Raw genomic sequence first — 21,631 nt, 5'->3', positions numbered from 1 at the left:
CGCCAAACTGTTCGGATTCTTTCTTAAATAATCGGAGTTCATCAAACAAGCTCCCATGCATATGTATATGATCAAATTGTACGGTTCTATTAAGGGGTAAAATTTATGGTTATAGGTTGTGTGATCATGTGGTGCTCTCAAGGGGCTGTTTTTATAAATATATTTTAATTGGTTGGATGTATATAAAAAAAGTACACAGCCACATGTGATGAACATTTATAAATGCTAAGTTGAAAGAGTATTGTTGTCAGTGATTACTGTTCGAAAGGTATGTGCGTTTTGTGAATTTCAAAAGGCTCTATTGAAAGAAAAATGTTGACAATAATTACTGATCAAAAGGTATATGCTTTATTTACATTAATAAGTGCATATGCACATAGTTATTTCTAATTATTGCATTTTCTCTTAAAATGATGATATTTTTGGCATGCAGTTTGTTGATCTTTAACCTTTGACCAAGTAAATGTACTTACCTGCTGTGTTTTCTAGTCTTGACCTCTTTAGGGGGGGGTCAAAGGTGATTACGCAATTTCATCGAAAGGTATTTCCATCAGTCTTATGTATATTTGTAAATTACTGCATAGTATTGAGTAGTGTGGTATAATAAATGTACTTTTCCTTTCACAAAAGAAAAGGCACAGACTGGACAATAATTTATTGAGTGTTATTATTTTGTGCCACTGAATGGTTATTACTAACCCACACCACTTCTCTTGAATAAGCCTTGGACTGCTCTGCTTCGCTACCCTGAAAGAGTCAAGTGCTACAATGGGATGTTTGGTTCCCAGTGGAGGGAGAATGTGGACCCATTACTTGTGCAAGGCACACAACTAATGACCCGTTTCCTTACAAACACTCTTTAGAAAGTTATTCCTCTCATCTCCAGGCGTGATTTCCTGACAAAAAATGAATCTGAAAGATGCATAACTCCACATCACCAGAGCACTGACCCATGAGATGTTTCTCAGATTTGCAGTTGGAAACCAGGATGGCAGATTCTGGTGCTGCTGTTTGAGCTTTAGACCTACCAAGAGTCTATCCCAAAGTCTTAGTTCTGGTACTGGAGCTACACTATTACCACTGGGTGATTGTTCACCCTTATATGGATGGCCTACTAATCCAGTCTCCCTCTTAGGACAAGTCCTGGAAGGACACAGCCTTAGCAGTTTGGACTCTTCAGACTTTGGTTTTCCTAATCAATGGACAAATATCCCATCTCATCCCAAGTAATTTCTTTCTGCCGAGGAAGAGCTTTTAGCTTGGGCAGACCTTGAATAATAAGGAAAGGGATGATGTTGGAAGAGGAGGTAATGCTCAGATTACTTACCACTGGCAGTTTTGAGTGCTGCCTTTTGGCTCAAGAACCCCCCAGAATCTGTCCCAAAGCCCTAGCCCCAGCACCGGATCTCCTATAGTTCCAGGGGATGATAGTCCACCCTTATCTGGATGACCTACTAATCCAGTCTCCCTCTGAGGACAAGTCGTCGAAGGACTCGTCCTTAGCAATTTGGACTCTTCAGGCTCTCGCTTTTCTAATCAATTGGCAAAAGTCCCAGCTCATCCCAACTCAGAGACTGGAATATATAAAAATAAATATATATTTTTTCTTTTGTGCTATTATGTAGAGTCTCCACTAACTAAAGTGCACTGTGCATATATTAACAAATCTATCCATCTCAAATGATATCTTACGGAACTACGAGATAACATCCCCAATCCCTCCCCCTCCCACAACAGCAACCCAATCATGCTGGTATCTATTTGTCCACCCGCCTCCCATACAACACAACTAGTCATTCAACCGTTATAATCCCAATTTATATGGGGAGCGCCCATGGGGGTACAGTAGGGGGCTCACAAAGTTCTCTCTTCAAACCAGATGATGGAATAAACCAGCCCTAGGCTAGAGCGGGGGAGAGGGTAGCCCAGCATCGTCCATGTTTAGTTCCACTTACTACAGTATTTCTTCTTCACCCTCTGCCTCCCTGCTGCCCAGTCCACTTATCTGAGTGTAGTATAGTATCAATGCTGTCCAAGCACATTGCATGTTGGATGTTCAGTCAGGCAAACAGTCCTGAAATGTATTGGCAATCTCTTTGTTCATAAGATTACAGACGTCTGCATAGTTCCACGACAGAACCGAGGGGTTCAAGTTTCTCATCTCATTCCGATGCCGGAGATGTTGATCTGAACGGAGTGTCCTGTGACTCACAAGGAGAATTTTGTCTTTTGATTCGCTAAAGGAAGTCCTCCACCTGCTGTGCATTGATGAAGAAATGCTGTTTGCCCTGATGTGCAATGCACAAACTTGCTGGATATAGTAGTGCATAGTCTATTTGTGCTTTGCGCAATTTCAACTCCAGTGTAAAAAATTTCCTTCTTGCTTCTTGTACTACGGGAGTGAAGTCAGGGTATATGGTAAAGTCATTATCCTCAAAGTTCAGTTGTCGTTTCTCTCGGGCCAGCTTCAAAGCCACATTGCGGTCCCAAAAATTGAGGAAGTGAGCAATGATCGGGCGTGGCTGACTTACTGTGGGAGGTCTGAGTCCCAATGAGCAGTGCGCCCTTTCTATTGCTGGGTGCTGCAAGAAGGCCTCAGTGCCGAAAGTTCCATGCAGTAGGCGTTCAACAAAGTCCTCCATCTTACCAGTATTGGTACTTTCTGGATTTCCAATAACGCGCACATTGTTGTGCCTACTGCGTGCTTTTAAGTCCTCATTTTTGGCTGTGATTACTTTTAGGACTTTATCTATTTGAGCAATGTGTTTTTGCATTTGGGTCGTGTTGTCTTCGCCTTCTGTAATGCGTTTCTCCGCCTCTACAATCCTCTCCTCATGCTCGTCTAGCTTGTGGATGATGGAGTCCATTTGAGTGTTCATGGAGTCCATTTTGGACTCTATAAAGGTGAGGCTGTGTTGCATTGCAAGCAAAAGGGCTATAACATCATCTTCACTGGAGGTCTCTGGGTCTTGTGCCTGCTCTGCGCCTGCATTATCTGGGTCATCCGCACTAGATCACGTGACATTTTTCCTGGCTGCGAAGGGCAGTTTTAATTGCTTGCAGTCCGTTTTCCCCATGATGGGCCCAGCACGTAATTGTTATGTTCGTGACAACTCTCCAATTGTGCAGGCCTAGGTGATTGCTAACTCAGCGCTTCTCAAGGATCGGAGAAAGATCTAGCCTCCCAGAATGACAGCAGGTATGCGGTTAATTTATTTAGCAGAGGCTTTCTAGTGCATTGAGATCTCGTCACTGCATTTAGTTCACCCCATACTGTCACGAGCTATCAATTCATCAGAGTCATGCAGTAGCCTTAGGGTGCACTGTGTAATTACTAATTAGGCACTCAAACGGTAGAGAATATGCACAATATAATTGCCTAGCCCGAGGTTATTATTCAAGCTTTGGGGTACAATATGTTCTTCTGCAGATTTCAAGCTGCATGCACATCCCCTGGGCTGCAAGAGAAAGAGATCCTTAGCACGTGCTAGATGTCGCAGGTCAGTTTCATAAGGAATTCATCCCTCCTGCATATGCACCCAGTGCCACTCTATACGGGCCACATATATACTGGCTAAGCAGGAGATATTATGCTGTCCAGATGGCTTTGTCTATTCGTTGTGAACATGAGGGGTGAGAGAGCCTCCTGGAATCGCTGAGCCTGTATTGTGCAGAGATTGTCCACATCAGCGCTCAGTAGCCATGCTTTCAAGTCTGAGTGCCGGGGGCCACGCGATCCGCCACTGTGCTCGGAAGATCGTGATCCCACACAAGATAGCAGCGGCAGTCAGAGCGGCCCAGGCCAGTTTAGCCATAGACTTCCCAACACCTTCCACCCGAAGATTGCACACCACCCTCGGCGCGCTGGGAAGCGCAGGGTGCCCCACAACGGGAGGTGAAATCGACGGCCTTCCTTGCGTGTCTGCGCGCGTCGCTGCAGTGCGATTCCTCCAGTGCACCGGGAGTTCACTTGCTGGTATATGCGGGTATGGCATCCAGTAGCTCGCATCGCCAATCCCGTGTTATCAGATCTGTGGGCTCTAGCACAGGCGTGGGGCTCCGCACTCTGCTATTTCCAGCATCAGCGGGTGGAGTGTCGCAAATGATCGGCAGGATTCCGTGTCAATTCAAACAATCGTGGGCAGGATATTTAGCGGGATATTGCTGCTGGGCAGCAAGAACCTCACTGCAGTGCGGCCATATTGGTTGTGCGCCACATAGCGCCCCAGAGACTGGAATATATGGGAGTGAGATACAATGTAGCCCAGGGACTAATTCTAAGGCCAGGAGACTCAAGCTCAGGATCCTCTTACAGGATCTGCTGATCAAATCAGAGGCTCCAGTGAAAGAGTGTCTTTGGATTCAGGTATAATTGTAATTTTAATTGTAGATTGCATTTATATAGCGCTTACTATCCCTGTGGCATTGAAGCGCTTTGCAGCAAGTAGCATGCTACTTCAGAGCTCAAGAGTTTAATAGTAATAGTAATATGGTGATTATAGCATTTTATCCCCTGTCTCCTAGAAGAAAGGGAGGATACATTTACTACTACCCATGATTTCTTCTTTCTGTTATATGCAGCAACGTTGAGCATTGTCCTCTGGGCTTGTCTCCTTTGGGACAGTTGGTTCTTCACATCTTTGACCATTGGGAACCTCTTTAGGAAAATTATAAAGACCTAATTCCTGTAATTGTTGTGAGAGAGCAGCTTCTCCTGGAGGTTGACGCCTCCGTCCTTAGAAAAAGAAACTCTCTTTGCTTACTCCAATCCATTTGTCTTAACCACAGATTCAAACCATTATTTTGGTTTGGAGGGCTGTTCAAGACAATCAGACACCACAAGGTTTTGGCAAAAATCTGAAAAGTTCAGGTCGTCCAAATTGAGGGAGCTAATAGATGTTTGAAAGGCAGTAAATGTTTTCAGATCAGATAACAGGGAGATCCTCAGTGATTCGTACAGACAACTCAGTAACAATGTGTTATTCGAACTATCAATTCTGGACTGGGTTCAGCTCTCTGAATCAAGTAACTCAGCAGATCTGTGACTGAGCAGAGAACAATGTTATGAGTCTCAGGTCCATCAGAGGAGTTCTGAATTCCCAGGCAGATTACCTCAGCAAGGGTTTCCTTTGTCCTCTGTCCTCTGGTATTCCGAGAGATATGCAAAAGATGGGGAGTGTCTCTAATAGATCTATTTGTGACTCACCAGAATTCCCAGCTGCCACACTTTGGGCCTGATTTAGATCTCGGCAGAAGGGTTATTCAGTCACAACAGTGACGGATACCCCGTCGGCTGAATTATAAATCCCATAGGATATAATGGGATTTATGTTTTGGCAGACAGGTTATCTGTCACCGTTGTAACGGAGTAACCTGTCCGCCGAGATCTAAATCAGGCCCTTATTCTTGAGGTATTGGAATCAGCAGACTGTGGGTTCAGAGGCCTTAACCAGTCAGCCTCCTCTATGCCTTTCCCCTGATCCCTTTAATTCCAAGGGTTCTGGCAAGACTCCAGAGGGAATCAGTGGAGATGGACATGCTTCTTCTGTTCTGGACAACAAGAACATGGTTTCCCCTCCTGAAGCTTTTAGGGGTGGAGTAGGAATAGATCCTTCCTATTTCTCCATTTCTTCAGAGCTATCCTCGTCTAACTCAACATCTTATCTGAATTAAGATTGCCGGTCTGGAAGGTGAGAGTGAGAGGTTCTTAAATAAGGCCCTCTCCTCAGCTCTCTCCAGATCCCTACAAGCATTTAGGAGGAAGTCCACTAATAAGGCTAATGACCATCATTTGGTCTCATTTGATGCTTGGTGTAGTGATAGGTCTTTGTCTCCAGTCTTGGCTTCTCCACCTAACATCCTTCAGTTCATCCAGGAGGGCTTTGATAAGGGATAAGCCTATGTACCCTTAGGCTCCAATGGTCTACAATAAGGTCATTGAGATCCACTTGCAGTAGAAGAAGAAGAATCTTTATTCGGTTATAATGTACAATAACCATCAAAGCACAATTAAAAATTTAAAACAGTAAATTCCTGAGCAACACGATACATATTTACATATCACATTATCATGGATTTCCGACATCTAAAAACATTTTTAAGAAATACAATGACAGATGCGATAACAAATTCATTTTCTAAAAATTGCAATGCTAAAAAAGCTGGTTGACAGCATTTCAAACCAAAGTTGTTTAAAACTGGTACAATCCATCTCTTTCTTAATAAATCATAAAATTTACAGAAAAACATAATATGGATGGTTGATTGTAGTGAAACATCATCGCAGGGACACTTACACAAATCTCTAGACCAATCGTTCATCGCTGGAAAGCTTAGGGATCTAAATAAAATATTCAGTCTGAAACGAGTCAACAAAAGACGGTCAAAGTCTTGATCTATTAAGGATAAATATAACTGAGTAGTTGGAGTCAGCAAGGTTAAATAATGGGCTTGGCTGTGGGTTTTCTCATCTCAGTAACGGCTCTAATTTTGCCCAGAAAGCCCATGCAACAAGCCTTAAGATCTTTCCTAGATATACTACGCATCAGAGAGGGCTTAGTGTAGTATTCCAAATGTCCTATTTTTGTAAGGAACCTTTTCACATACTCCAATCACCTAATAAGTTTGACACCATCAGACTTCAAAGCGTCTATCAGTATATAGCGATTAAAACCAGTTTCGTCTGACAACCAAATTCTGTGCCAAAGGAGGACAGGTTGAATCTTAATAATGACTTCTAAGTATGGAATACCTAGTTCCATATGACAAATATAATTTGAGCTACTTTGGGGGAGGGCCAAGAGAAACTTGAGAAACATGTTTTCCGCGGTCTGCTGAACCTTTAAGTCTGAGTAACCCCATACGCCCGCTCCATAAGTAGCAATAGACACACATTTGGCCTTATAAATATGTAAAAGTTCAACCGGTGGTCGCTTTCCTAATTTGCGGCTGAAGCTTGATAGGGCCATTAATGCCCTAACAAATAACAGGCGCCTAGTTTTAACGGCCTCTGTCCAGGTTCCTGTCCTATCAAATAAAATCCCTAGGTATGAAAATGTTTTAGTCCTCTCTATTGGTCTACCATCAAGATATAGGGTTTTAACCCTCTTATTTGTCCCAGCCCCACAATTCATTGTGTACGTTTTAGAACAGTTTATTGAAAGTCCCAAATTGGACATAAAACTGGTAAATGAGTTAACAACCCTTTGAAGTCCTAGAGGTGTACGGGCCATTAAACCTGCATCGTCTGCATACAAGAGTGCAGGGATGTGTCGCTTGTCCGCCTTTGGTAGGTCCCTGCACTCTTTGATTAAAAGAGATTCTAAGTCATTTATATACAATGTGAAGAGAAATGGGGCAAGGACACAGCCTTGCCGCACACCTCTCCCGATTCCAAAGTGACTCGTGCATTCTTCACCTCTCCCATATCTCACCTTAGCCCTTGCCCCAGAGCAAAGCTCCCTTAAGAATGTGATTATTAATGAATCCACACCTAGACCTTCTAAAATCGACCACAACTTATCATGAATAACGCAGTCGAAGGCTGCCGTTAAATCCACAAAAGTCATAAAAAGTCTGCCCTTTTTTGCCCTGGTGTACTTGTCCATTAAAATATGCAGATTTAAGCCCTGTTCAACTGTGCCCAAACCCTTGTGAAACCCGTATTGTAGGTCACTGATAATATCTTGTTCTTCAGCCCAGGTCTGCAGTCTATCCAATAAAACCCGTCCAATGATCTTGGCTGTAGAATCCAACAACGAAATCGGGCGATAACAAGCCGGATTCATCCTGTCTCCCGTTTTAAAAATTGGTACGATCGTAGATTCGTACCATGTTGGTAAAAAGCCACTTTTATTACATGCATTAGAGACCTGAGTTAAAAGCGGACCCCATAATGCTACGTTTGATTTAAAAAGGCCTACAGGAATACCATACGGTCCTGGGGCCTTGCCACCAGGGCTAGAATTGATTGCTGCTGTAATCTCCTTCAATGTAAAGTTCATTCTTAGCTCTTGTACTTTACCTACTGAGTTCAATACGCTATCTTGGACCTCTAAAATCGGATTTTTATATAGGTTTGAATAATGTTTTACCCATTCAGGTTCTGAGATGGCGATCTCCATAACTGCCGTTTACTTGTTCACTAAAAAAGGGGCATTCACCGCTTTCCAGAAGGCGGAAAAATCACGGCTATCTGCAGCATCACGTAAAGCCCGCCATGTATTTTGTTTTAAAATAGACTTACTGTCTTTAAGTACAGTTTTATAATTTTGTCTTGCCTCCCTAATATGTTTGATATTTTTAACTGGGGCGTGTATACAGTTTTTAAGATTGGAGTATGCCTTTGTGCATTCGGCATTAAACCAGCCTTGATTTCTTGTAGGTCTCCTATTATTTTCAACAAAGAGTGACTTCTTTATATAATTTGAGATAGACAAAACGTTTTCCCTAATCTCTTTACTGGGTGTATTTTCATCCAAGCATGACAAAAGCATGCTTTTACAATTAAGAGCAATTTTTAAAATAAGTTCATTGGTATCTACAGTAGCCCATTTTAGTGCGAAACCGTTTTGCCTAATCTCAACGATATTGTTAACATTATCGATGGCTGGTATTCTAGCATTTGTGCTCTGTTTGAGCACAGTCACATCTACGCTTAGGGGGAAATGGTCACTTAGGGCTATCCCATGTGTCGTAAAATTATTAATACAGGAAGAATATCTGCATGAGGACAAAATGAAATCTATGGTGGAGAATCAACCGCGAGCATTAAAGGTAGGGGTAAAAGGAACCATGGGTGAGCATAAACTATTAGCAAACCCTAAGTCGAACGTAAACATAATATCATTCAGAGAATCACCATATAGTGTGTGCGGAAAATGAACAAAGCTTTCCCCGTTTCCATACGTTAGACCACAGACATCTTCATCAGTATGCTTACAAACGGGGGAATTAAAAACCCCACCCCAAATCACAAAAACCTCCTTCTTTAGGCGGGTAATTAGAGTATGTAGAGAACAACTCAATGATTTCAATGTATCTTTAATCAAAGCGGGTGTCAGATTGTTATAAAAGTTCAATATTGCCAAGCAGAGAGTTCTATCCACGTGAAAGATCACTATGTGGTAGTAAGGTTCAGTGGCTATAAATTCAATTTTCCCTACAATGAGGTCATTTGAGACATATGTGCACAACCCCCCCTTAGCTCTGCCAGATGTTGTTGCAATGGCTGGGGTATGAAATGTTTTATAGCCACTGATATGTAATGGGTCTTTCGCCCAAGTTTCTTGTATGTTAACGATGTTAAAATTATTAATAAACTCAATCCACAAAATGTTAGATTCCTTGGATTTTAACCCTGCGATGTTCCAGAACAGGAGTTGGCACTTATCCTCTAGTTCTTTTCCAATTTCATTTACCCCAGCATTATCAGCGTAAGGTTGAATAAAGCAGGTATTTTGTGTTGGGGGGAAATTCCTACTAACATGCTTATACCCACCGTGTCACACTCTGACCCAGTACTTTCCATTTCATTAAGGGCGGGCAGGCCAACTAATATATTGCTAGATGACGAATCAAGATGTCCCGTGCTGGGCTCAAAATCCGTATTGTTTGGTGTAACTATACAGCACAATTCCCCCTTTTGTTGTCAATCAACTAGATCAAGGTTGGAGAATGTTTCAAACCGATTATAAACAGGGACATTAAACTGACTCATAAGACCCGGGATAGGGACTTCCCTGGAGTAAGTACATTTATTATTGCTGTTTGGGTAATAGAAAAAACCTAGTGGTACTAAGTTAATACCCTGGGTAGTGATTGTATGAGACCCAGCTCTATTCAGTATTTCTTAAACTAGTTGTGGAGATTTGAATGTCAGTATCACACAGTCCCCACTCATGTTCTTCCGGCCTTTACCAACCCACAGTGCCCTTCTAGCCATCTTAAATTCATCATATAACCTCCCTGTAAGTCCTATCCTAGAGCCTAGCCAGTGTAGTGATCTATTTCTTAAGGTCTCCCATGATTCCATGCTCCCCCTCTGTAATCTCGGGACATTAGTTAGCACGACTACATAGGGGGTGGCTGCGGGCGGTAAATCCGGGTTGTTATTATGCCAATCACCTTCGTTTCCATTCCCGGTACTGGTGGTATTAAAATGAGGTCCTGGAGGATTTATAGGTAAATGCGGGGTTAGGGAGGAGGTGTTGGAATAAGCCTCTTGGTTAGGGGTAGGGATTTTCTCAGCTCTACGTTGTAATACTCTACTCTGTTCATTGTTACTGGTGGGTACAAGATCGATAGTTTGACATCTCTCGCTATTTACACATTGTACTTTGTTACATTTATGCACATCTAATAGTTCCTGGGTAGGTTGCTGTATTTTGCATAAACTGTTAAGTACTGCATCTTCCAGCTTCCCAATTCTACCTGATAAATTATCTAGTGTTGCTCTAATATAGGTGTCCAGGGAGTCCAATTTGCCATTTATCTTAATCACCTCCTTTTCTATGCGGGTGTTAGGGGTACCTATAAATTTTCCCCTGTCCTCTGGTTTTTGTAACACTTTGATATACCCTTATTAGAAGCCTTTTTACGTGTTTTTAAAAGGGGTATCGCCGGTGATGAGCCTATGTTCCCAGTTGTCTTGGAAAGGGTAACAGGATTTCTTGCTCGCTTAAGGGGTGGTTGGCATTCCTGATCATGAGAAGAACAGGGGAGGAAGGTGCACCAGTCAAAAGAAGTCCAAGTCAAATAGATATCTTTAGGTATTCCCTTTATTTTCGTAAAAAGACTCAGCCAACACGTTTCGTTCCACCCAGGAACTTCATCAAGGCAAATTCAAATCTTTATGGCCAAAGGATAGAACAATGCAATGTGAAAGGATCCCACATGCATAGATAGTTTCGAACAACGTAATCCCCAAACATAAAATGATGTATGTCTTAGAATGAGGTAATCTTGGATAGCCAGAGCTTTGAAGCATATATTTAACTTGCGCTCCACAATTAGAAACGAGTATAAGAGGGTTCCAGTGATCTGGGAAGTCCAACGGTCGTAAAAGGTCCAAGGTAAAGGAAATAATGAGCGCCCAATTGGTCGCTCATTATTTCCTTTACCTTGGACCTTTTACGACCGTGGGACTTCCCAGATCACTGGAACCCTCTTATACTCGTTTCTAATTGTGGAGCGCAGGCTTAAAATAAAGTCTGAAAGCATTTCCTGTCCATATTTATTGTGCTCACTCTCAGCATGAGTTATGGTTTGTGTACATGCCTTAACTGTTGTTGTCTATATTACATTGGAGATATAAATTCTTCACTTTCTTTAACAGATAATAGATTATAAGCTACATTTACAGTATCTTTAACAAACGTTTTACAGTGAATTTTGTGGCTTGTTTAAAATTGTAATCCTTACCTCTCCATTTTATTGGTATTCCTCGATGCTCTACAATCCAAACAGTGAAAAGCACGGTACACTGCCTTCATTCATTTTCAGACGAGGTTGCCTTCAGTGCCTGGCAAGCAGCCATGGCTTGAAATACCCCCAGGTCCCCATGCCCTCAACTAAGCTGTGTGCACATGCATTGTAGTCTGAGTGCAAGCCAGACTGCCACCAGCCTCCATGCCACTTGCCCCATTCTTGCCTCCAAACCTGCTGAGCTCAGTATGCAGGTTCACCGTCACCAGCCCTCGTGCCACCAAAGCCGCTTTATATGGCTTTTGGCTCTATTTATCTTGTGTCCTGGCCCGGGTCCTCCAATACCACTGCTAGTGGCCTTCGTCAGTGGGCTTTGGGCCAGGCCCTGCACCAGCCCATGCCCCTCGAGCTTCACTTGTGATAATCTGGCACTGGATGCAGGGCCTGGTGCTGCGCCAGCTTCCATGCACCAAGGCTGCTGCGCATAACCTTCAGTCATACTCTCATATGCCCTGGCCTCTAGTCAAGCCTTGTAACAGCCCCTAAGAACTTCGGTCATGCACAGCAGGCTCTTGGTGCAGGGCCTGTCTGCACAGTGGTTACTGAATAAAACAAATTAAAAAAATTGAATTTTGATAATAAATGTTTTGATAAATTTGCATACCTGGAAAAACAGTTCCTTTTTTAGGAGGGCCAATATTTTTTCCTCCCCACAATCCTTCTTACAGTTAGTGAATGCTGCCAGTGCGCCCTTTTGTCCTAGCATTTCTTTTCAGGGCATAGGATTTAAAGATTGGTATCCTTAAATGACCCATGGAGAAAAAATGTTCCATTGCTGCCAGCCAGTGAGAGTTCTTGGGTTTACTCAAGCTCCCAGCAAGATATACAGATGAAATGACCCTTTATTGCTTTCCTGAAACTTTTTTTGTAATTTTCATTACTTTATATCGCTAGAGATGGTGCCATAGGGAATGTAAGGGAAGTGAAATCCCTTCCGGATGTCATGTTTACTTCATACATTTAACAAAATTATTTAAACCTGCATATTTCATAAAGTATTTGCTGCATGTATGAATAACCACTGTAACCACTGAAACTACTGTAACTCGCATAATAGGCATGTAGGTGCCTCTGGGTCCTACACTTGGTGGCTATTTATCATATAAAGCTTAGTAGGCGTGCAGGTACTCTTGGCTAAAAGGCTACAAGAACTGCTTGCAAGCCAACCGCAATAATGTGATGGCGCTGTAGCAAATCTCAGCTTTTTTGGTCTCGCCTACGCAGGGCGCATGCGCTGCTTAGAAAGAGACCTTTAGCCATCAGCACAGCTTTCCCTGCAAAAACGTGCACATGTTGCATTGCTTCCAATGGCAACGCGTGCACGTCTGGAGATTCCCTTCCGGGAGCGAGCGGTGGCGCCATATGATAGCAATTATCGCGCCTTGCTGCTCGCTCCCGCAAGGGAATCGCGCAGGCCCCCTCCTCTCTCCCCTCCCCCTGCTGCTGCGCGAGGCGCACACTTGTTGCAGTTTCCATTGGAGAATTAGTGAGGCAAAGTGGGACATTTGTAGCTCTGGTAATCTGTACTGGGTCTCTCAAGATAATAACCGTGTGGAAAATGCGCGAACCAGGTGTGTACCGTAGAAGGGAAAATTAAATCATCACTTTAGAAATTCGTTTTATATTAGCCATGGTGGCTCATTACAGTCCCATTCAAATGTTCTGTTTTCGTTTCTTTTCGGCTCTGCCATTGGTTGTGAAATATTTGTAGCCCTGCTTTTAATTGGCCCAGCTGTTTTTCGCCTGCTATTTGGCACTACCGTTGGCTCCAGCTAAATTTGTTCCGTCCCCTCTCGTGCTGCCATTGGCTGTGAGGATGTTCCAGTCTACCACCGGGACTTTCCGATTGGCTGCAACGGTACACAGACGACTCGGGCCTGGTTCCCGCTTTCGCAGTCACTCACGCTGTTTCTGTTGTGCTGTTTTCTGTGCATCCGGGCTCTCCCGGTGACCCGCAATGTGACCCTTGGCACGACAAATATGGCGGAGCTAAGGCATAAAGTCCAAGTATACCAGTGGGCAGGTTGTGCGTATCTTTCTCAGCGCACAAGCTGTCCCGGCAGCTGCTGGTGGAGGGCAGGGAGGCCAGAGAAACCTCCACAACATGCGGGAAGAAGCCCTATGTTTATCTTTTACGGCGCTAATATTTATAGGTTTTACATTAATGTACATTGCACTTATATCATACGTCGTTTTCAACAATAAAATGGTTGCAAATTAACTTTAATTATTTATTCTTTTTTTTGCAGATTTCTGCGCTGGGGTGAATGTAATCCAAAAAGAACAAGCATTGGCATAGCCAATAGGTCTCGCCTTTGGGACCTTATGTGTTTAGTTATCCAGCACAATATCCTTGGTGCAACAACATCAAGTGTTGCATGGCTAAACACTTATAAGGTCCCAAACGCAAGACCTATTGGCTATACCAATGCTTGTTAAATGTATGCTGTGTTTGGGGCACCTTCCACACCTGAACTGAGCAGAGACATTATAGAATTGCGCTTTGACAGTCAAATCACATTATTCTTATCATAACTAGGGAGGTAATATGAGTGGCTCCAATAATGTGCGTGGAACTGCTGTTTAACAGAGACAATAAAGCATTGCGCCTCTGATACTGCATTCAACAGAAAACAGTGCGGGAACAACATTCTTTAGTAGGCTGCATTACGGGTGTAGTACTGTATGTGGCTAATAGAGGTCCCTTTAGAACTCCAGAAGGACATCGAGCTACAGCCTGTGGTACTGCACCCTTTCCTTGCTGTGTGGATTTTTTTTATTACTTATGCGACTATGAAAAACATAGCTAAGAAATATTGGGGCACATGCATCAAGCTATTTAGCGATCACAAAATGGCCTTTTCTAATGTATGAAGGGTTTTTTGATTTCCAATTTAGGTAATCGCAATTTTTTGTGATTCCCTAAAACTGCAAATGCAAATAGGGAATCGCAATTTGCGATTACCTAGTGCACATGCAAGAAGCCTTTCCTAAATGCGAACTCTGCATTTAGGAAACGCTAATTAATATCAACTTCAAGTTGATGTTAACCATGTGCATACTTTGAAAAATGCATAAAACTGCATTTTTCAAAGTGCCATGTGGCGTACACATGACCTCTGGGCATGTGTGTGCCTTACATGTGCACCTTTTTTTATTAGGGGCAGCTCAGGGGGGCCTTAGGCCCCCGGGGCACCCTTGCCTTTGCATTACCTAATTTGCGATTACCAATTAGGTAATCGCAATTTAGGCAATGCAAGACCATTCTTACCAATTGACCTAGAGGCTCATGGGAACGAATGGAGTTGCAATTACAAATAGCGAATCCCTAATTGTGTTTGTGATTCTTAAGAAATCGCAATTAGAGAATCGCTATTTCCTGTCTGTTTTATTGCATTGCATTTTGCGATTACCAAATAGCGATTTCTTACAAATCGCTAATATGTTATCCCAAAATGATACTTTCATGTATGTGGCCCATTGTCATTTGCAACGCCAATAGCTCTAACATTCACTAATGCGACACAGATTGCATTGCGAATGCTAGTTTTAGCTATCTATTTCACTATTGGGGGAGAGGGAGCACCTTCATTTTGGTGCCCAGGCCTCCTGGTATTATCACTTGAGTGGAGTCCTGCATACATCCAGTAAGGTTACGGCTTTACAAGAGTGAACAGTCTCAGGATAGCACAGAAAATGATAGTTGCTATTTAATTGCGTTTGAAAATTACAATATTTTGCTAACTCTTTGCATTCTAAGCCAGGCTGAACAAGTTTAGTAATAGGTGACCAGTGACCCTTTCAAGTGCCACGTTGGTGGTTGAGTTGGAGGGAGAGGTGTGACGCAGCGGCCAGAGCGGCTGACTGCGGAGCGCGGGGCTCACAGTTCGACCGCCAGCAGCTCAGCTCAGCACCATGTGACTCTGGGCAATAGCTCACTCAATTTCACCTACGTCCCCCAGCACCTTGAAACCTTAAAGGGTGATATGTTCGCGCTTTACAAATATGTATTATTATTACTTTCCTTTCTGATAGCAGTAGCTAGAATAGGAAATGACAGGGACTAAAGTGTTGAACCAATTGATTTCTTTGCTAAGCAGCGCATAGTCCAGAAATTGTGTTTTTGCCCAGGTGTATGGTTTTTAAGGTGCTGCTTGGTTAATGTCCTACTCAAAGTGTTGTAATGCACCATCGAATAATCGCTTTCTGATTTGTTTACTTGCGATGTAACCTATGCTCTTTTTGTATTATCTTTATTCTTTAGAACACCACCGCTCACGTCAGACGATGAGAGGGAAAAGCCAACAACAGTTCTGCGTTTTGTCAGTGCACAGAATATGTGTCCACCAGACGTGTTCCTCATGGCCGGACAAAGATCTTCCAGCCCAAGTGTCCAAAGTGATAGATACGCTGTGGCAAACGAAGAATGCGTTCCTCCCCAAACACAACGAGAGGCTGAAAAGCGAACTGCCATGGGTGTGCACAAAGCACAAGAATGCAAGCAACTGAAACCGTGCCTGAAGCACGTTACAGTGTGCGCCCCGGCGCAAACGGATACAGATTCTCACGGGAGTGAAGTAGAAGATAATTACTTCAGGTCACCACGTCAGTGTGCGAAAAAGACAACTGTTTATCCGGTGCCTACACGGCCCTATAAGCGCACCAGTTTTATTTCTCCGGTAACAAGTGAGCAAAGCGATTCGGATTCTGGGTGCAGCGAGTATGGGCCAAAGCCCCTTCAATATCACAGCCTGCCGCCGAATCCTTGTAGTTCCGTAAGAGGTACGTATCACTTTGTTTAGTCAGGCTGTTTTGTTACGCAACAAGATGGTACAGCGTTTCACTGTCCTCCTTAAGGTCTTTGTGAATAGTGTTGCCGCCGAGCTTTGTGCCGCCTTCAGGCCACGTTTCTACTTCTGTTTTTTTTCCCCCTGGTAGAGCTAGTGGTCTCGATTCACAAAGGGCCTCCGCCCCGCAGTCGTGGGGGAGTCTACTCTCCGGCCTCCGCATGAAATCTCCGCTATGAGCGTTCTCATTGCGGAGGCCCTTTGTGAATCAGCCCCAGTGTGTTTTGGGAGTTGTAGTCATGAATGGCTAACCTTGAACACATTGCACTGAAACCCGATACCATTGATTTGTATAAGGACGCCCTGTACTAGAAGTATGGTGTCATGATGACATGGAGCATTGTGGAGACCCTGTTTTGTTTTATTATCTTTATTGGGGTTTCTTCAAGGTCCGAACTGAACAAAAATTGATTTCACTTCCGTGCTCACTTGTATTTTTGTCTTTCCAGTAACTACATCAACTCAAAATGCAAAAGAGCACACCCAGGGGGTAGTGTGAAGTAACATTACTCAGCAAACTGAGATTCAAAGTGAACTGATAGTTCAAAAACCACAATCTGTCTTTCCATCCTTCCAAGGTTTACCATTTATTTAAAATTGTGTAACGCACATATACCTACCCTGTCCCGTTTGGATAATGGGGGTGACCCTCCCTTTGTTTTGGAGTTTTCTTCGAGGTCCTACATTACATCATTATACCTAGCATCATAGGAGTAATACCAGTCAGTAGTCACATTAGTGGTGCTCTGTGGTGATTAGGTTGTACAGTAATGCAACTTTGCAACATATAACTAAGCTTGTGAGGTAGTACCACAAACAATAATAGGAAACTAAAATATAAGGGAAGCTTGATCAATAAATGTTGGGAGGTGGGATGAGAAGGAAGGGACAAACCACTATAATGCATACCATGACACTGTGCACGGTTGTTTAGGAATGTTTATGTATATAGCCTGAAGTCTTGTGAATCTAAATCAAGGGGATATGAAGACAGTTTTAGCTAGCAAACCTGTAATGTAGACATGGTTGATTAATACTTGTAAGGAAATGCCTCTTTTTGCATGATCACCCCCAAGTTTTTGGACTGATTAGACTCTGAAGGTGCACTGAGTCTTGCTAAACAGACCTCAGTGCCAATGCCAGTGCTCTGACCCTTAAAAAGTGTATGTCTCATTGTATCTTCCATAATTGGCATAATTTTAACTACTAATAAATAAGTCCCTAGTTTATAGTACCAGGGGCGCCAGGGCCTGTAAATGTCTATCATTGAGTGCAGCACTTATTGTGCCACCATAAGTGAGACAAAGCACAGAAGGTCTCCCAGCCCACCATTGCCAGCTGACAGGAGGTTTTTTTTTTATTGCTAATTCGACTTTTCCTTTTAAACCTACCCTTTTATTATTAATAAGTCACCCCTAAGACGGGCCTATTGGGCCCTAACGGCAGAGTGAATTGTATTAAAACGTTTGTACATGTGTTTATTAACTTTTCATATCCTGGACGTAAAAAATCTGCATTGTCGTATTTACTGTAGAAAGGCTAGTAGCAAAATTGGCGAGTGCAGAATTACACGCTGAAAACTCAGAAGTGCTAACTTCTGAATTGGACTACTAAATTTGGTCCTTCAAGGTATCAAAAGATTTGATGCCTTTAACCCAACTATATGGTTATGTTGAATTTAATGTAACTTATGGCGTATAGCAACTTCAGTAAGTAGCTGCTTTGTTGCCCATTGCTTTCCAGTGACCCGTACCTGTTGCTGCCACAAGAGAGTCTTATGTCCTTCTGGGGGGAGATGTGAACAACTCTCAAGAAGAAACACAAAGGGCGTGCCGTAGAAAGAGGTGTGAGCTCGCTCTGGCAGGAAGGGCAAATAGTGTGTGAGCCCAGAAGGTGACCTTGTAAGGGGAAGCCGCTATTGAAGGGCAAATGGTAGACACACACAAAAGGGGATGGTCTTTTATTCTTACAGACATATTGGCATCAGGGACAGAAATGGGAAAACAGTTGCCAAACCGTTTTTTGCATGGGTGTGCATCCCCCATGTAGCCACACCTTTGCTGTGGGCTACTGAGCTCCAGACACCAAGAGAAGGATTCTGCCATCTTGGGAGTGGGCAGAATAGTGCATTCTGGGCTAGTTAGATGCCACACTTCACAGGAAGTCATCACTAGGTTGGATAGGGACCTGATAGCCCATTAGCTAGTAGTAGCCATATTCCAGAGTGCATAACATAACATAAAATAACAAAACATAACATAACATAACATAAAAGTAACATTAACCCCTTCGCCGCGGCAGGAATTCCGCCGCGGCGCTGGGGGGGTTTGGGGGCAGTTGCGGTGCCGCTGTGCTCGTGACGGAACCACTCCGTCACGAGTCACGGGTGAGCTGTGCTCATGACGGAGTGGTTCCGTCACGTCTCCGCCCACTGCGCTAATCACCCGCACAGGCGGGGAATTAGCGCCGTGTGGGCGGAGCGGCCGCCAACGGCCGCAGCATGACGGAACCACTCCGTCATGAGCACACGGCACCCGTGGCTCATGACGGAGTGGTTCCGTCATGAGTACGGAAAGGGTTAATGGCACCCAGACCTCAGATCACGTTTGTACTGAAGAGTGGACCAAAGAAGGACTGCCATGCTGTTCCCTGGACACAGCAAAGAGAGACTTCACCAAGACTTGACTGAACCTGTTGCTCCTTGGGCCAGCAAAGAGGGAACTGTACCTGTGGTACCCTGCTCAAGAAAACGTCATCACCTAGCCTCAGACAGAAAAGTGACGTAAAGAGAAAATTTGCTCACTTCCTGTTACAGCCACATGGCCACAATAGCTGATAAAGTCTGCCTTGGCAAGATGGTTGCCAAGAGTGCCTGACCTCTGCTGACTGTCGAAGTGCAGCCTGGAGGACCGAGTCCCTACCCACAAAAGATGCATCTGTGTCCACTGGACCTGGGAGAATTATGAATATGCAGTTTGGTCAACCAAGTCAGAGATTATCACCATTTAAAGTGTACAGCTGGTTTCGCTGTAATCTGAGATCGGTAGACCAGTGGCAACTGTTTTTTGGCTGGACCTCAACAGGACTTTCAGGGGACATTGACCCCTGTGGCCAAGGATGCCCCTCCGTGACGGTTAACCGTGAAGTTTTCCCTAGAAGACCCCCTGTCTGAAAACGTTTTTGATTATTTTTATTTGCTTGACCCCTTTGGAGTGTGGAAGGGTGGAGGATTTAAGAAAAAATTATTTTAATAGCACAGTTGTGATTCCATTGGCTGGCACTGCCTACACTGAATGCGCAACTGCCTGATCTTAATGAGCATTCCCTCATTTGAATGTCAGCATGTCCCCATGCAAATGAGGGTATCGGTTGATGGAGGCTCACTAACTGTGCACCACAGAGAGGTAGCACACAAACCATGCCACTCGAAGGCACCCAATGGAAGGGGGGAGTGGCCCCCTGGAACCCCCCAAACATCCCCCTGCAGGTGTAGCTCTGCTACTCTTTTAATTCGCAAGCTGGATTGCCTTCTAAACAGGGCACAGTTTTGCTTTACCAACATGAAATAAAGGTACGTAATGTGATTCTGCAAGATGAGTACAAGGACTAGGCCTCCCACAGGTAGACTGTACCAAGTCTTTTGTGGTTTGTGACAGCTCCCATAACCTTCCCCAAAGATGACATCTCAAACATCTGGAAAGGATGAAGGTGATAAAAATAATAGAGTTTCAGAATTAAGTAGAGCTATACACCTTTTTCCTACTCAAGAAATAAAAGTATTATACCAGTCTGTGTTCAGATTGCTAGACTGGTCCCAGACCCCCTTAAAACATGAGGGACCCAAGATATCTACTCAGGCAGAGTAGACCTGGAGAGAAGTAGCTGCAAAGTGGTGAAAGCCATTGTTGCTCAGTATCGTCAAGAAAACCCACATCTTGGGGATGATAATGTGTCCAGTGGTGATAACATAACAATTATCTTGTCCTACACCCCCTCTCATGATACATCCTGCAATGGAGTGAAATGGGCCTGCATATATTGAGCAAGGGAGGATTGTCCCTGGGAAGACATCTGGATTATGTTGAGGTCTAAATAAGATGTCTTTCTCTTTAATGTGAAGCATAAGTATCTTCTGTGCTTCGTCTGGAGGAAGGACTGTTGGGTTTCTGGTTTACAGAGTTATGCACCCTGTCCAAACAGAAACCTCAAACCTAGTCAGGTTAAGTCACCACACACTTTAAATGATCATGTGCTCACCCTCTGGTAGCTTGGCACAGAGCAGTCATGCTTAACTCAAAAGCCAATGTGTAAAGTATTTGTCCAACACTTCATATAATAACACAGTGAAAACACCACAAAAAATATTCAACATCAGGTTAGAAAAATAGAATATGAATTTATAAACAAAACAATACCAAATCTACAAACACCCACCAAGTAGAAGATGAGATATGATTTTTTAAAGATTAAATACAAAAATAGTGCTTAGAAGCAAGTAGCTGCGAGACCGGGACAAAGTCAAGAGTTCAGGCCAACTGCGCTGGGGTGGGGGCCGGATACAGAACCCAAGCAGGGCTAACTGAGCAAAAGTATCTTGATCCTGGTCAAAACAGCGAGATGCAACAGTCATTTCCATGCAATTAAGGTGTTGCGCCAAGTTTCTCTGCACAACTGCAGTGATGTGTCGGTTCCGTGAACAAAGTATCAGCTCCGAAGTGTGGTGATTCTGAATACGATGCCCTGGTTTTTCCATGCTGTAGGGGCGATGCATTGATCTTCTCCATGTACTGGCTCCAATTCTTCAGTTTTGAAGTGGTGGTTCCAAGTGCAATGTAGTGGTTCTGGGCGCAAAGCCCTGGTCTGGTTTCGGCAACAGTGCTGATGCGTCGATTCTGCTCTCACAGCAGAAGATGTGTCGGTTCCACTGGAGTAAACCCCTAGGTCCACTTCCAAGGGTCCAGGACTGGGGGGAACACCACTTGGCAGGGCAGACTCACAAGTAGATGAGCCCTAGGATTGGAACAAGAGGGTTCTAAGCTGTTGGTGTCCCTGAGACGTAGGCAAAAGGAGGCAAGCCAGGAAACCGTTGGAGTCACTCTGGTTTCAAGTGATGCAGGTACAGTCCTTCTCAAGCAAGCAGGGAAGCAGCAGGCAGCAGGGCAGCACAGCAAGGTAAGAGCACAGCAAGACAGAGTCAAGGAAAGCAGCAGTCCAGCAAAGTGGCAGTCCTCTCTGCAGCACAGCATTTCTTCTTTCTGGCAGAGTAGTCACAGGACCATAAGTGTACTGGGTTGGTAGTG

At 43.8% G+C, this 21,631-nt stretch overlaps 1 protein-coding gene across 1 annotated transcript in view; it reads left to right on the top strand.

The window, feature by feature from the left end:
* The window catches only part of LOC146805332 (cilium assembly protein DZIP1-like), a 1,720,714-nt gene that overhangs the window by 1,417,722 nt on the left and 281,361 nt on the right, over positions 1-21,631 (top strand). Inside the window, exon 18 of the mRNA XM_085622543.1 lies at positions 15,749-16,266. Within this exon, the coding sequence (XP_085478669.1) occupies positions 15,749-16,266 (518 nt within the window). The remainder of the gene's footprint in view (positions 1-15,748; positions 16,267-21,631) is intronic.

The sequence above is a fragment of the Triturus cristatus genome, chromosome 8 (assembly GCF_964204655.1).
Source record: "Triturus cristatus chromosome 8, aTriCri1.1, whole genome shotgun sequence".
NCBI classification, from domain to species: domain Eukaryota; kingdom Metazoa; phylum Chordata; class Amphibia; order Caudata; family Salamandridae; genus Triturus; species Triturus cristatus.
This window is presented reverse-complemented; position numbering and strand designations above follow the sequence as displayed.